Here is a 13949-nt window from a genome sequence, read left to right on the forward strand (position 1 = left end):
TTGAAATAGATGCCATGGCATGAATGAATGCCCCAACAGTGTTCCTGATGGGTTGCCCCCCCCCCATCCCCCAATGATCAGCTCTGTTTTTGTAAACGCTTTTAAATCATCACGCCTCGATCCAGGCAATCTCGCAAGTATTAATTTCTGTGTGTCTTCTCTCACATGTGAATCGCTTCAGATATAACCTTGAGGTAAATGTCATTTTATTTGTGACGTAAAATTAAACCCCAATGTAACCCGACCCGCTCACTTCTATCTGTTTGTCATTTGGCCGAGTGTCCAGCGCGTCTTTCCTGAACAAATGCTATGTACGTGCATTTGAGTCCCACCGTTGTGAAATAAGCGCGGCGCGCCCCCCGCCACGAGGGAGGTGCCGTATTCAAGGGGTGGAAAGGTAATAAAACAAACCAAAACTTGTGGTCTGCGCGGTGAGCCTGTACACTCCCTCCTCGAACTCGGCCCGAACCCGCGCCGCGCCAGCGCGCCATGCAAAAAGGACCGCGCTCTAATATGTGCGGACCAGCAGGGGGCCTAAAGTCCGACCCTCCGGTCGCTGAGGTGCCTGCGCGGCCATCCCTTGGCGCTGCGTCAAAAACCGATGAACAACACAAGAGAAACAACAAACAACACTATATATAGAGGATAAGGTCCACCGACGAAGAGAAACAATAATATATATATATATATATCTATATACACTTGAAGAGGAGAAGACACACAAGAGAGCAGGACAAGAGAGCCTAGACAACGCAATGACGACAGACCAGGAAGAGAGAAGAAGCACAGACATAGAGAAGACAACAAGACTAAACAACCCCCCCTAGACCCTGGCGCTGAGCCGAAGAAGCTAGCCGCCGCCCGCCTGCATCCGGCTACAGCGGCGCTGGGAGTCTTGCCGCACAGCCGGGGTCAGAGAATCTCGGCCTCCGACCTCGGGTACAAAGTTGACGCCACATGAAGGTACCCTGGGAAGAGTGACACGCCGAAGTTTCGAAGAGCAACACTTATAAAAGATGATGTCGGCTTCGTCAGACGGCCTGGGCGCCGGCCGGAGGTGGCCGGGGCCTGCGATCCGAAGGCGACGACGTGGGCCCGCGCGGTGAGCATGAGCACGCCCCATCGGAGCGCGCGAGGACAACGGGTCGTTTGCGGCAACCCTATAGCCCGGGCCGACGGAGGTCGCCGGTAGGAAAAGTCCGATCAACGAAGACCGCACCACCCGCCCCGCGCTCCCGACTCACATTGCTGTGAGGAATCGCCTAAGGGGCCCTTATTTATATAGCACTTTTCACAGAAAGGATTCACAAAGTGCTTCACAGTGAGATCACGATAAAAAGGAGAATACATGGTGTAAAACAAGGAACACACAGCTACATATACACATCAAAACACAACATCAAAACATAAAACAAACTGTCAAAAAGAACCTTCACCTTTACTAAAAGTCTGTCTAAACAACAAGGTTTTCAGCTGCTTTTTAAAAGGCTCCACAGAGTTTAAAGTGCGCAAGCAAAGTGGCAGCGCGTTCCACAGTCTGGGGGCCACTGCTTGAAAGGCTCGATCGCCTCTGGTTTTAAAGTGCGTGTGCGGAATGACCAGCAGGCATTAGTGGACACTGAAACATGCACATTGGGAAATTAACATAGGCGTTTAGTTTATTTAATAAAAGAGCACATGTTTAATGTGAAACGTGACCGTAGATAGATTACTTCAGTTGCAATTTGGTGCTATATATATATATATATATATATATATATTCGACGGGTCGATTTAACTTAAAGGGCAGAGAAAGACAAGAAAAAAGGTCCTGGGACCGCCTTGGGCGGGTTGTTGCTGCACACCGGTCTCCGATCTCCTCGGATGGACTGATGTTTTCGTGGAAGGGATTTACTTTCAGACCCGTGACGAGCAGTTAAGCCACTTCTTGGACCGTAATTCTTACGCGACCTGGGAGGAGCCGCCATTCCTTGTACTCGAATCTGTTATATATTTTGGTATGTAGACTCTGTTGATGACTTATAGTCAATCGCTTGGATAATCTTTTATCTTGTTGAATTTTGGTACAGGGAGAGACCGTTTTGAATTGTGACAAGTTTTTGTAATGGGATGGGCGGGGGTGTTTGAAATTGTATAAATTGTAACGTTACCGTTTTAAATAACTAAAAGGCATTCGTGTCTCTACAACTATGTACAACAACAATGGATTCCGGTTACGCACGTAGTCCGACTGAGGGAAGCCCCCCCCGAGTAAAAATACCAAACCCGTCCGTACACGGTGTGTACCTGTCACAAAGGGATGGTAACGAGAACCGGCCCCCGCGACGCGGGACGGTTGCCTCGGGGCGCGGGACGGAGCTTTAGTTCCACAAAAAGAAAAGAAAAGTTNAAAGTGACCGTAGATAGATTACTTCAGTTGCAATTTGGTGCTATATTTTTTTTATGGAAGCCCATCTCCGCCACTTGAAAAAAATAAAATCCCCATGTAAAGTCATAATTATGAGATAAAAAAGTCGAAATTATGAGATAAAAAGTCATAATGAGATAAAAAGTCATAATTATGAGATAGAAAAAGTCATGAGATAAGAAAGTCGAAATAATGAGATAAAAAGTCATAATTATGAGATAAGAAAGTCGAAATTATGAGATAAAAAGTCATTATGAGATAAGTCATAATTATGAGATAGGAAAAAGTCATGAGATAAGAAAGTCGAAATAATGAGATAAAAAGTCATTATGAGATAAAAAGTCATAATTATGATAAAATTCATAATTATGAGATAAGAAAGTCGAAATAATGAGATAAAAAGTCATGAGATAAAAAGTCATTATGAGATAGAAAGTCATAATAATGAGATAAAAAGTAATCATTATGAGATAAGAAAGTCGAAATAATGAGATAAAAAGTCATAATTATGAGATAAGAAGTGCGCATGTGCTGCAGTGGCGCTGTCTTCAAAGGTCCCTTCATCACCTTGCTGCTCTCCACCATGCAAACGGCATCTAGTCCTAAATAAGGTGTAACTACTCTGGTCTTGAAAGAACATTACGCATCGAACTGATGTCCACAATCACGTTTATTCTCTTCTTTGCACAATCATAAAACACCGTGAAAACGGGTTTGCCTAGTAGATCAGCAGTAGAATTACGTTATCACATCGTTGACACTTTTACCGCACACAAACACAATATAAACATCCGGGGAAAAAAGGTCACATGACTTCCGGAAAGACAACTCTTATCATTTTTACAAAATAAAACAAAGTTCAAGCCTACATTAAACACTCTTCAAAAAGGACAAAACAATAATAAGGGACCTTTGAGCGTCAGCTACATAAGGTAACTATTACAGGTGACTTCTGTAAATGTTAGATGTTACATATAGCCTATATTGCAGCTAAACAACAATGCAGTTCATAGCTTTGACATGACCTGTTATGAAAAATAATATTGCCTATAGTTTTGTGGTAACGTTCACAGGTTAGAGTTAGGCTAGCAACTCACAGCAGCAGTATGCCTACACTATTGTCATTAGTGGCGTGAACGTTACCACAAAACTATAGGCATATATATTATAGTTCATAACAGGTCATGTCAAAGCTATGAACTGCATTGTTGTAGTTTATACGTAGATACCGTAGATAGATTACTTCAGTTGCAATTTGGTGCTATGTATATATTTAAAAAAATAATAATTTAAATTAAAAAAAAACACCTTGAATTTCAGGCAGGGCGCGGGGCTCCGTTGGCAGGGCGCAGCGCCCCGCCAAGACAATGGTAGGGGAAACACTGGCCAACTCTTGGTGACTCGGACTTGGACTCGAAGAGCGGTGACTCGAGAGTGACTTGGACTCGAAGAGTGGTAACTCGAGAGTGACTTGGACTCGTGAATTGGTGACTTGACTACAACAGTGCTGTGTGTTAGCATTGTCCGCATTGCTGTAGTGCTGTCCTAGAAAATATATATTAACTCAATTAAAACAGAGGCTGCAGTATTAATCTTACTGTCTTAAAGGTGACTTTCAAATAATAAATACGATGCTTTTGTCTTGCTGCAGGTGGTTCGTTTCTCCAAACATGGTCTAGCTAGTGTCTCTGAGGCAGCAGCAGCTAGCACTGAGCCAGGATGTCCAGCAGCTCGGGCTACCCCCCCACCCAGGGGAGCTTCGGCAACGAGCAGGGTCGCTACCCAGCACACTCTGTCCAGTACTCCTTCACCGGCTCACGCCACCAGCAGGTAAAATAACTTCCTTCTGCATTCTTGTTTGAGACAACTGATGAGTTTGTCTTATCATAACTGGGCTCTCACGCTCAACACTGAAGGCTTTTACGTGTTGACTTTACTCCGAGTCATTGGAAGCTAATATGTAAATTCACTGCTGTGTGTAATAGTTGTATGTCTAAGGGTGTGAGTGACACACAGCGTCATCTTGGATTCCTACATCTGAATTGAGTTTTCTTTTTTTTCTAATATTGAGCGAAGTGTAGGGCTAGAATTTATCCAAATGTTATTACAACTACAATATGATCTAGTTCAATATCTAATACACAATAAGTACAAAAATGTGAAAGCTTACAGACGAAAAAATAAATGCTTGTTTGGCACAAATACTACCACACCGTGATCATTTTATCATATTTTTATTTTAATAAATTTTCGAAAATTATAATTCCTTATAATATTGCGAATCATATCGCAATAATCGTGCAGCCCTAGCACTTCATGAGAATATAAAGTCAAGTCAAATCAAAACATCTAAATGTTTAGCACAAGTGGTACTAAACAGGAAACAAATTTACCATATATTATAAATTGCAAACATTAGCAGTATGGCTGCTCAGAGCTACATTTTTACTGTAGTTTCCTGTATATATCTTGCTCAGGATTTAATTAAAGAAAATGCATTGTGATTAGGCGCTTTCACACCAATTACTTTTTCATACTTAGTTCCCAGTACTTAGTTCATCAGAACTCTTTAGTTCTGATGAACTAAAGAGCAGATCGCGTTCACACCGGAATAAGTCCCTGAGGGAGTATTAGTCAAATGAAGCCGCTGACTTCACTTCTTTTTCTTCTGCTTTGGGTTTAGTGGCAGGCCGCAAACAACTTCACGGCGTATACTGCCACCCGAAGTCCCCGGCCGGAAGTCCCCGGAGTTGGGGACTGGCTTCAGTCGAAGCTGCTGGGACTCCCAGCAGCTTCTACTGAAGCCTTCCGAGTAAATCGCCAGAACGCCGACACCTCCTCATCTCCACCGCTCCCATGTTTTCTTTTGTGTTGCCATAAGTTAGTCTGTCTCCGTCGGTGCGCAGGGCTAATGCTAATGCTAATGCCATAAAATACAATGGCGGCTTCACAAAACTTTTCGGAGTTTCACGGGCCGTGGTTTGCAATTCGCCCAGCCAATCAGAAATGGGAAAAATTTTCTCCCATGAAAGTACCTGCTCTCTAGCAGGGACTACAAAGGGGGTGAAAAGGTTCTCATGAACTAAGTTCTAGTTCCGGATTTCTTTGGTGTGAATGCAACATTTCAAGAACTATACTGGGAAAAGTACTCCGGTGTGAAAGCGCCTATAGTTATGTCGGATCACATCCCAATGACAGATTTAAGCTAGATTCAACCACATTTTGTAAAGGAAGTAATTTGGACTCGGCTGCAATAACTAACCTGATTAACCAGAGTTCATTTGATTACGTTTATGAGCATGTTTTGGGACTCTATTTTCTTATGAGGAAGAACATTTAATTCTTAAATAACCTTTAATTCTTACATAAATTCATTTTTTTGTCATGTTAAAATTATATTAAATAAATAAATAAATACTCAACACATATTTGGGATATTCTTATCATAATTATGCAGCTCACATCAGTCACATGGGTGATTTGACTGTAGTTAATAGTGGATGATGTTTGTCATCCATTTTGGAATGAAATACTTCTTAGAAGCTAACTTTCACAGAAAACTGTCTGCGGGACATTTCTGGGCATTTGGATTGTTTGCTTCCATCTGGGACAAAACTGATATGAAATGTGTCCTGCAACTGCAATTGCTTGTTCAGGTTTGTTTGGACACTGATAACATTTATGTCTTCTTTACCCAATCCTTTTTTTTTTGGGGATCAAAGCTTTTACTATTTACTAAGGTTTTAATCATTTTCTTGACATCAAGAAATTATTTTTAGTTAACCTGATAGGCGCAGCGTTAGTGGTTCCAGTAACTTCATTGTGCTTTGACTAATGAGGCAAAGATTTGCCTTGCTTCCTATTCTGTTATTATTCTACATTTCCTCCTGTGCTGATAATCTTGAGAACCTCGTTTTTTTTTTTACATTCAGGGCTAAACACAACAAATACATTTTGAATATTAAGCAATAAGAAGTCACAATGCTCACATTATGTCTTCATGTTACACTCAGAACTGCTGTTGTTGACTGGTAAAATGCTCATATAGTCCATTTAGGCTTTTTGCCTTTTTATTAGATTGAGTACAGCAGAGAGAATACAGGAAATGAGGAGGGAGAGAGAAGGGGGTGGGGGGAATGCAACCGTTCCTATGTGTAAGAGCCACTGTGGACGGCTGTATTGATGAAAACTGGAGTGTATCTGTTGCATAAGACAGATGTGTTGCCCGGTGACGACAGGATTCGCCTATCTGTCATAATGATTCGGATGCTTTATCTGCAAAGTGCTTTGTTATAGTTGCAGCTTTGCAGGAGGGACTCATAATTACTATAATTGCATAACCTTTCCTGTAGTGTGTTGTATAGGTTTTGCGCATGTAAATGGACTGCAAAGGATGAAAAGTCTCTCCAACACACTCTCCCCGCCTGATATGCCTCGATTGGACTCCTTTGTTTACTTTCGTAAAATAGTGACATCACTACATAACATTTGCGCTTCTATTGGCTAGCGCTGAAACACATTGTATGTGAGGCAGGATGTCTCTAAGCGCTTGACAAATGACAATAGAGCCGGCCAGCTAAGCAATCAGAGCAGAATGGGCTCTAGTTTAGACCGTTAGGTATTTTGTGACCTTGTTTGATTTGCTTAAATATGTGTTTTTGTGTGTATCTCTTGCTTTCAGGATTTCTCCATCCCAGACTATCGGACTCACATGCAAGATGCTCAGGGTCGAAGGAGACCATCGTTATTGTCTGAATTCCACCCTGGAACTGAAAGGTAAGGCTTTACATTTTTTATATAAGGGTACATATATTGCATTCAAACACATTCATACAGAGGCAGCCGTGCAAGGTGCAACCTGTTCAGGCAGACATTCACACATATTGACACAATTTGGCGTTATGTATCTTGCCCAAGGACACATCTAAATGTTGGTGGATGACTGTTCTACCACCTGAGCTACAGTCGCCCCAACAATCTGTATTAGAGTGTTGTTTTTTCTTTCAGCACACTCTCATGATTACAGTTAGGGAAACATTCATCTGCACAACGAGATCTAGCTTCTGATATTATTTGAATATGTATTGTTTACTTGCAGGCCTCCAGAGAGACGCCATGGTTACGAACAGCAGTTTCACTCGGCGCAGTCTGAGCATGAGGCCTTGGATTCTAAACGCCCTCGCATGGAGACTGTTGCCGAGGCTCACATCTCACGAACACCTTCCACTGCCGGGGGGATTCTCATGCCCATAGGCCATTCAGTACAGGACAGTCTGAGAACCTCTGCAGACGTCAAAAAGGTGGGCTCTGTTCCTCTTCAACGACTTCTGCAAAACAGAAAGGACCCTTTGGTCTATGTCAAGCTTTTGCCCTTACAGTAACAAACACTCCAGGGACTCTTTGCTTGTCTATAGTTTGTTTTACAGCACATGCTGAGAATTTCATAGCCCTCTCGTCAAAAAATAACTTCTGACTCGAAATATGCCCGAGCCCAGCTCTCAACTTGATTTGCATTTTTTTGGTTTTCCCCTAAATAATCGTGGATGGTACCTGGTCATATTTTGGTAACAACTGCGTCGAGGTTCCAAGTGAGCTAAGCCAATAATAGAATTGGGAGATAAACAATTCAGAACACTAATGGCACATTTCCACTACAGCGCGGTTTAAGCGTGCCGTGCCCGGCCCGTTTTTGATTGCGTTTCCACTTGGCGTAGTACCGGCTAGCGGGTACTATTTCACAGTTTCTCTGGCCCCATAAAATGGAGGTTCTTAGCGGGCCAACAACCAGGCTGAGTCGGCCTGAGTATTTTAAACTAGAGAGAGAATCGCTGGCAAGGGGGCTACAACTACAACGCAATGAACATGTTTGACCATGATTTAATTGTAATACACGTTTCAAAATGATGCCGAAGTAACAACATACTGATACCGGTTAGTAAAAACCATGAATTAATGCTTTGTCTGCAGACGGACGGCAGGCGAAAAACCTTTTTAAAATGCGTGTTTTCTGAATGGAGATTGGTTAAGCTAACGTTGTATATGCTCTGACCGTCCACACTCACAACAACGGCCTATACAGACATAAATAAACGTCAAACAAGTGGTTTGTACTTGTTTAACTTTTGTCTAGTTTCTGAACAGATATGAGGAGCTGTGAGCTTGAGTGCTAACAGCTAACAGCTGATGTTGTTTTTCTGTGGTTCGCATTGAAGATGACGTCACGGCTCCGTCTACACTGCGTTACTATAGTTACTGCCCCAGCTACTAAACTGTAATGGAAACGCAGCATAAAGTGAGCCAGTCCTAACGAGGCCTAACAAGGCCTAACTATACCGTACTAAGCCGAGCGAGGCCCTGCAATGGAAATGCGCCATAATTGGCTAGAGACAATCGTGTTTGCTATGCGTGGGAAATTCTCCACAAAACCACCACTAAAATAAATGGTAGTACTAGTATAGTATTAACTCGACCAAGATATAAAATAAAGAAATGGCTGTCTGCAATAGGACGCTGTTCGCTTGGTGGTACAATTGAAGAAAACGCAAACCTTTCTTTGGATGTCGATATAGAAAGCAAGTGTCACGTTGAAGATGATTTCAAAGGAGTTTCACATGGCGTTTCTATCAACGGATAATCCCGCCTACACTGAGGGGGTACCATCTGCAGTGGAAAACAAATAGATAAAAGGACCTGGTACCAAAAGTGAGTTGAGTCAAGCAGAACCATGCAGTGGGAACGAGGCAATAGTTAAATACCAAAACCAAAATGTAGGCTCTTCCGGACAATCCCTCTCTGACTGTGTGTTAACTTTCACAGTTGATATCTGCAGAACTGGATAGAATCATTTTGTTTTCTACAGATCTTTAGCTGTAGTTACACTCGAACTCAATTATCCCTGTTGTTTTCGCCAGGACTCTCAGTTCTCTGTCAAAGTAGAGTCCACTTCCCAAGGAGGACATGCACTACACATGGGGGATGACCAGGACGCTTCTCCCTCTAAACTGTCCAAGGAGGAGCTGATCCAGAGTATGGACCGTGTGGACCGAGAGATCGCTAAAGTGGAGCAGCAGATTTTCAAGCTAAAGAAAAAGCAGGTTGGTTACCTTGTTAAACCGTTGTCTCTGCAGGTAGACTCAACATCATGTGTGAGGTTTTAGAACAAATTGCACAAGTCATTTCAATTGCTATTTTAATTAGGCAACAACTAATTCGAAAAAAAATTAAGAACGCCAATGAACAGTTGTTAATCCTCATGTACTTTAAAACAACAAATAAATGCTGTAAACATGTTGATTTGATATCTTGTATTATGCTTTAGATTTAAAATATCAGGATTTATTTAATTTGTATGTCAAAGGTATTTTTTGCTTACATTGACATGAATGTGTTTAGTTGGCATTTGTATCTTTTTTTTTTATCCAGCAGCTTTTTCAAGTTACCAATCCAGTTACAAATTCAGTTTAAGGCTGGTCGATATGTTGATATTATGATATGAGACTAGATATTGTCTTTTGATTTTTGAGTGTCGTCCTCTCTTGGTTTTTAAGGCTGCATTACAGTGATGTCATTTTCCAAATTCATCAGACTGTTTGTAACTGTTATATTATGATTCAATAAATCCGCATTGCTGATAATTGTTTAAAAAATGTTCACTGAGTAAATATCTTGTGAACGCTTCAATGGTCAACCCTTAACTATCGTCACAACAACAAGTATTTTGCCAAAAATATTGGAAAATTCAATTTCCTACATGTTGCTCAGCCCTCTTTGAATGATATATTGTAAAGATAACGAGTTGTTGTCGGCTTAATGTGCAGCTAGCTTCCATGCTTCTCCAGCAGTCTTTGGACCTTGTGATCTCTGGTGTTCATGTTAACAGACTGTCAGCACACAGAGCTTTGGCTTGCACTTTGTCTGCTTCTGATTTTTTTTATCTCATAATTTGGGCTATTAGATACCTTTAAGGATCTATGGGCTAATAATCCTGTACCTATCATTTACTGTACATCAATGTACAAATAAGGTGCTGAACTTTCTACAGGCTTATTTCTTCACAAGAAAATATTTCTGTGTGGATAAGCTTGTGTTTAATCCAGTTTGTGGCTGTTTTTATGCAATTTTTTTTCTCCTGAAATCCACCTCGTTAGAAAGGAATGTGAGATGAGCTTTGCTAGGAGAGTTTATCCAGTCTGCATTTTTCCCAAGTCGTTTAGGAATTTATTTGTTTATTCAAGGTATTTCAGGAACTCTTAATCTCGTGTCTGTAACCTGGTAGTTGACATAACCTTTAACTCGTAAACATTGACCTGCAGTTCTTTAAAAAAAAAACTTGAACAAGAGAGAGAGGAAGTAATCTGATCATACCTGCATGGCCTTATATTATCATAAACTGAGATCACATCAGTGTAGCTGCATCTCTCCTTTCCTTAATTGTTCCCACGTGAAAAGGAATACAGATAAAAATCATACAAAATGTTGATTACGGTCATGATAAGAAAAGAGGCCTCTATTGCCTCTATTTTTCCGTGTATTTCGTCTTGTGTGCTATTGGTCAAAATGTGTTTGTTGTCTCTTAGCAACAACTGGAAGAGGAAGCAGCAAAGCCGATGGAGCCAGAAAGGCCAGCGACCCCTCCCCCAGTGGAGCACAAGCATCGCAGCATAGTCCAGATCATCTACGATGAAAACAGGGTCAGTCATCAATGACACAACAACACTTTTATGGCCACGTTGTTTGTGTTGCAGCTATTTATTTTGTTCTCATCTCTATGATTATTCAAAGTTAGAAGAAGCTATTTTTGCTTTTCAAACAGCCAGGGTTAACCAGCTAAAATTGTACAGAGTCGCGCCAAGCGCCTCACAGCAGGGGATAACCATGGCGACCATGGCCAAGATGGGACAGTTTCCTCTCTTAAAATCAAGTTATTTTGCACTAAACTGAAGGCTGAACATGTGTCTTTAAGTCTTCTTTGCTCTGCTCTCAGTAATGTATTTTCTTCTTACTGAATTTCTATGGTATGGTGCTAGTTTGTTTTCTGTATCACTCTTATTTTTCTTTCAGCTAGGTGATGTTAGTCAAGATACTGCTGATGCTATAGAAACTCACTCCAGAGGGAACTTTGGGATTTTAGCATGCACAAAAACCTATATAACAAACACAAGTATGGCCCCTTTTAAATTCAAACTAGTGGGAGGCTTTTATTGTTGGAGCACTTGCAGGAAATATAGGAGTTAACCGAATGTCTCTATTGATACTTTGTTCCATTAAAAGTGTGGTTCATCAAGAGATATAGCTTTAATGTTTGTGAACCTCACCCCAGATTTGTTGTAACACAGCATTTTGCAAAGCAATGTTTTTTTTCATTTTCATAAAAAAAAAATGTTGGAATGCACAGAGGTTCATGATTTATATATTATTCTAGAAGTTAACCATGTTTACTGCAGTTTCATTTTGGCAGAAATGTCCATTTCCTCAATTCTTTAAAAAAAATGTTATTACATTTAGTTTTAGTAAAGCTCAGAGGCAGGCATCCTTATCTGTGTTTCAGCTAAACAATAGGGAAATGAGTGGGTGAGGGTTTTTGGAGGACACTGGGGTTCGTGTCTGTCAGACATTGTTGTGGCAGGAAAGCGCTGAGACACGCCTTCCTCCTCAGTTAGCTATTAACCCTTCACGCTGCGAAGCTGCTCCCAACCATGTACATCATTCGTCTGGCAGCTGTGTTTGTTTTTCAGAGTCTGAAGATGACACTTATGGGAAGGGAAAATAAAGAGTTATTCAGTATTGTTCTGATGAGCTTGAAAAAGCTGCCAGTCTTCACTGATCCAAGAAATGTCCCTGTCACTAGCCAACCCTATTGGTTATACCTCGGCAGGCGCACATTTTCGTGTGAAATTCTTGCTTCTCTAAGCCGTTTGCAGTTGCTCACTTTTATCATTGTAATCTTAGTTTATTTTGACTTTATACATTTACCTGAATCTTTTAGTCCTATGTTAGAGACTACACCCCTGATTAGTTAATTAACTGGACAAATTGAATTGCTGTAATAATTGTAAAAGCATTTATCAAAAGCCTGTCCATGTGTAGCTACTTGATTAATATAAGCTTCTATTAATGCTGTAGCCAGTAACATCACAGAAGTATTACATTTATACGAATACAACCCACATAGTGATTTGTAAAATGGATTGTTTACCAGGTGTAACGTTTTTTGTTTTGGCTGACATTACAGTTTCTCTTCATTATTGTAGGTCTTTTAATTCATGATTCTTCTTTTTTTTTTCTAGAAAAAAGCTGAAGAGGCCCATAAAGTCCTGGAAGGCTTTGGTCCTAAGGTTGAGCTGGTATGTTTTTGAACAGATGATTATGTGTTTCGTCCTTGCATATGGAGACGGTTATGCTGAGCTCAGTAGCAGGTTAGATATTACTGCTTGCCCAAAGGCTAATGATTAACCCCCTGTCTTTCCCTTGTCTGATTGTTCCTTTCTTAGCCCCTCTACAATCAGCCATCAGACACAAAGGTGTACCATGACAACATCAAGACGTGAGTATCTAATTCCACGGATACATTTCATGAACATCTGTCAGCTTTGGCATAGGGACCATCTAAGCTGAAGAGAGAGTGCTGACATCAGCATGATAAACCTAGCTGATATTTCTTTCTTTTGCTGAGTCACCAGATTGCCACCCCTCTATTATCGCAAATGATATCCCTCCTAGTTAAGGGGTTTAAGGCCAGGCCATTTATGATAAGAGTCTTATCAGTTTGCAACAGGAGAGCAACCCATTTAAACGAAGACCCCTCTTTGTGAATGTAAACACTATCAGGGCCGGCCCAAATATTTTCTCCCTACCGCCCCCATCATGCGTCAGCAAAAGATTTCACAGTAGGGCTGTGCGATTATGGCAAAAATCATAATCACGATTATCTCTGGTCAATATTGATATCACGATTATTAAATACGATTATTAATTGACTTTGAAAACATCCATTTATTGAACTTTAAAACAAATGAAAAATAATAATTTGAACAGTATGTTTTTAACAGTTGATTACCCTGAACTTTAAGTATAATTCAACTGAAAAACCAATCAAAATATTAAATTATACATTTATATCTACATTTAAATAAATAATATCAAAATAATAAATACCAATAAAGAAGATAAACAAATATTTTGGAGCGCATTTCCACAACCTACTAAACATACAGTATATAAATATGATAACTAATGTCACTCACAACCTGTAATGTTTAATTATACTGCTACACGCAGTACTCTTATTTCGGTAACCCCTCACCTGGAAACAGGAAGTAGTTAAGAGGCTCCGGCTTGACGAGGTTAGTAAAAGTTGACTGTACGCTAGAGATCGGAGAATAAAGACACAGCAACTAAAGCTTCTTAAAGTGTTTATATCAGGGTGTCCGCGGGGTCTTAAAAAGTATTAAAAGTTGATAAACAATTTAGCGAAAATTAAGGCTATTAAAAAGTATTAAACGGCATTTTCCAAGGTATTAAGAAGTCCCACAGCAACGCCAAC

The 13949-nt window shown here is 40.7% G+C and overlaps 1 protein-coding gene across 1 annotated transcript in view; it reads left to right on the top strand.

Moving 5' to 3' along the window:
- Positions 1–13949, top strand: part of ncor1 (nuclear receptor corepressor 1) — a 62766-nt gene that overhangs the window by 5757 nt on the left and 43060 nt on the right. Inside the window, exons 2-8 of the mRNA XM_010792638.1 lie at positions 4059–4237; positions 7089–7183; positions 7506–7707; positions 9319–9501; positions 10984–11097; positions 12694–12750; positions 12898–12950. Coding sequence (XP_010790940.1) covers positions 4127–4237; positions 7089–7183; positions 7506–7707; positions 9319–9501; positions 10984–11097; positions 12694–12750; positions 12898–12950 — 815 coding nt within the window. The 5' untranslated portion in view covers positions 4059–4126. The remainder of the gene's footprint in view (positions 1–4058; positions 4238–7088; positions 7184–7505; positions 7708–9318; positions 9502–10983; positions 11098–12693; positions 12751–12897; positions 12951–13949) is intronic.

The sequence above is a fragment of the Notothenia coriiceps genome, unplaced genomic scaffold (genome assembly GCF_000735185.1).
Source record: "Notothenia coriiceps isolate Sejong01 unplaced genomic scaffold, NC01 NC01_scaffold00036513, whole genome shotgun sequence".
In the NCBI taxonomy this organism is placed as follows: Eukaryota; Metazoa; Chordata; class Actinopteri; order Perciformes; family Nototheniidae; genus Notothenia; species Notothenia coriiceps.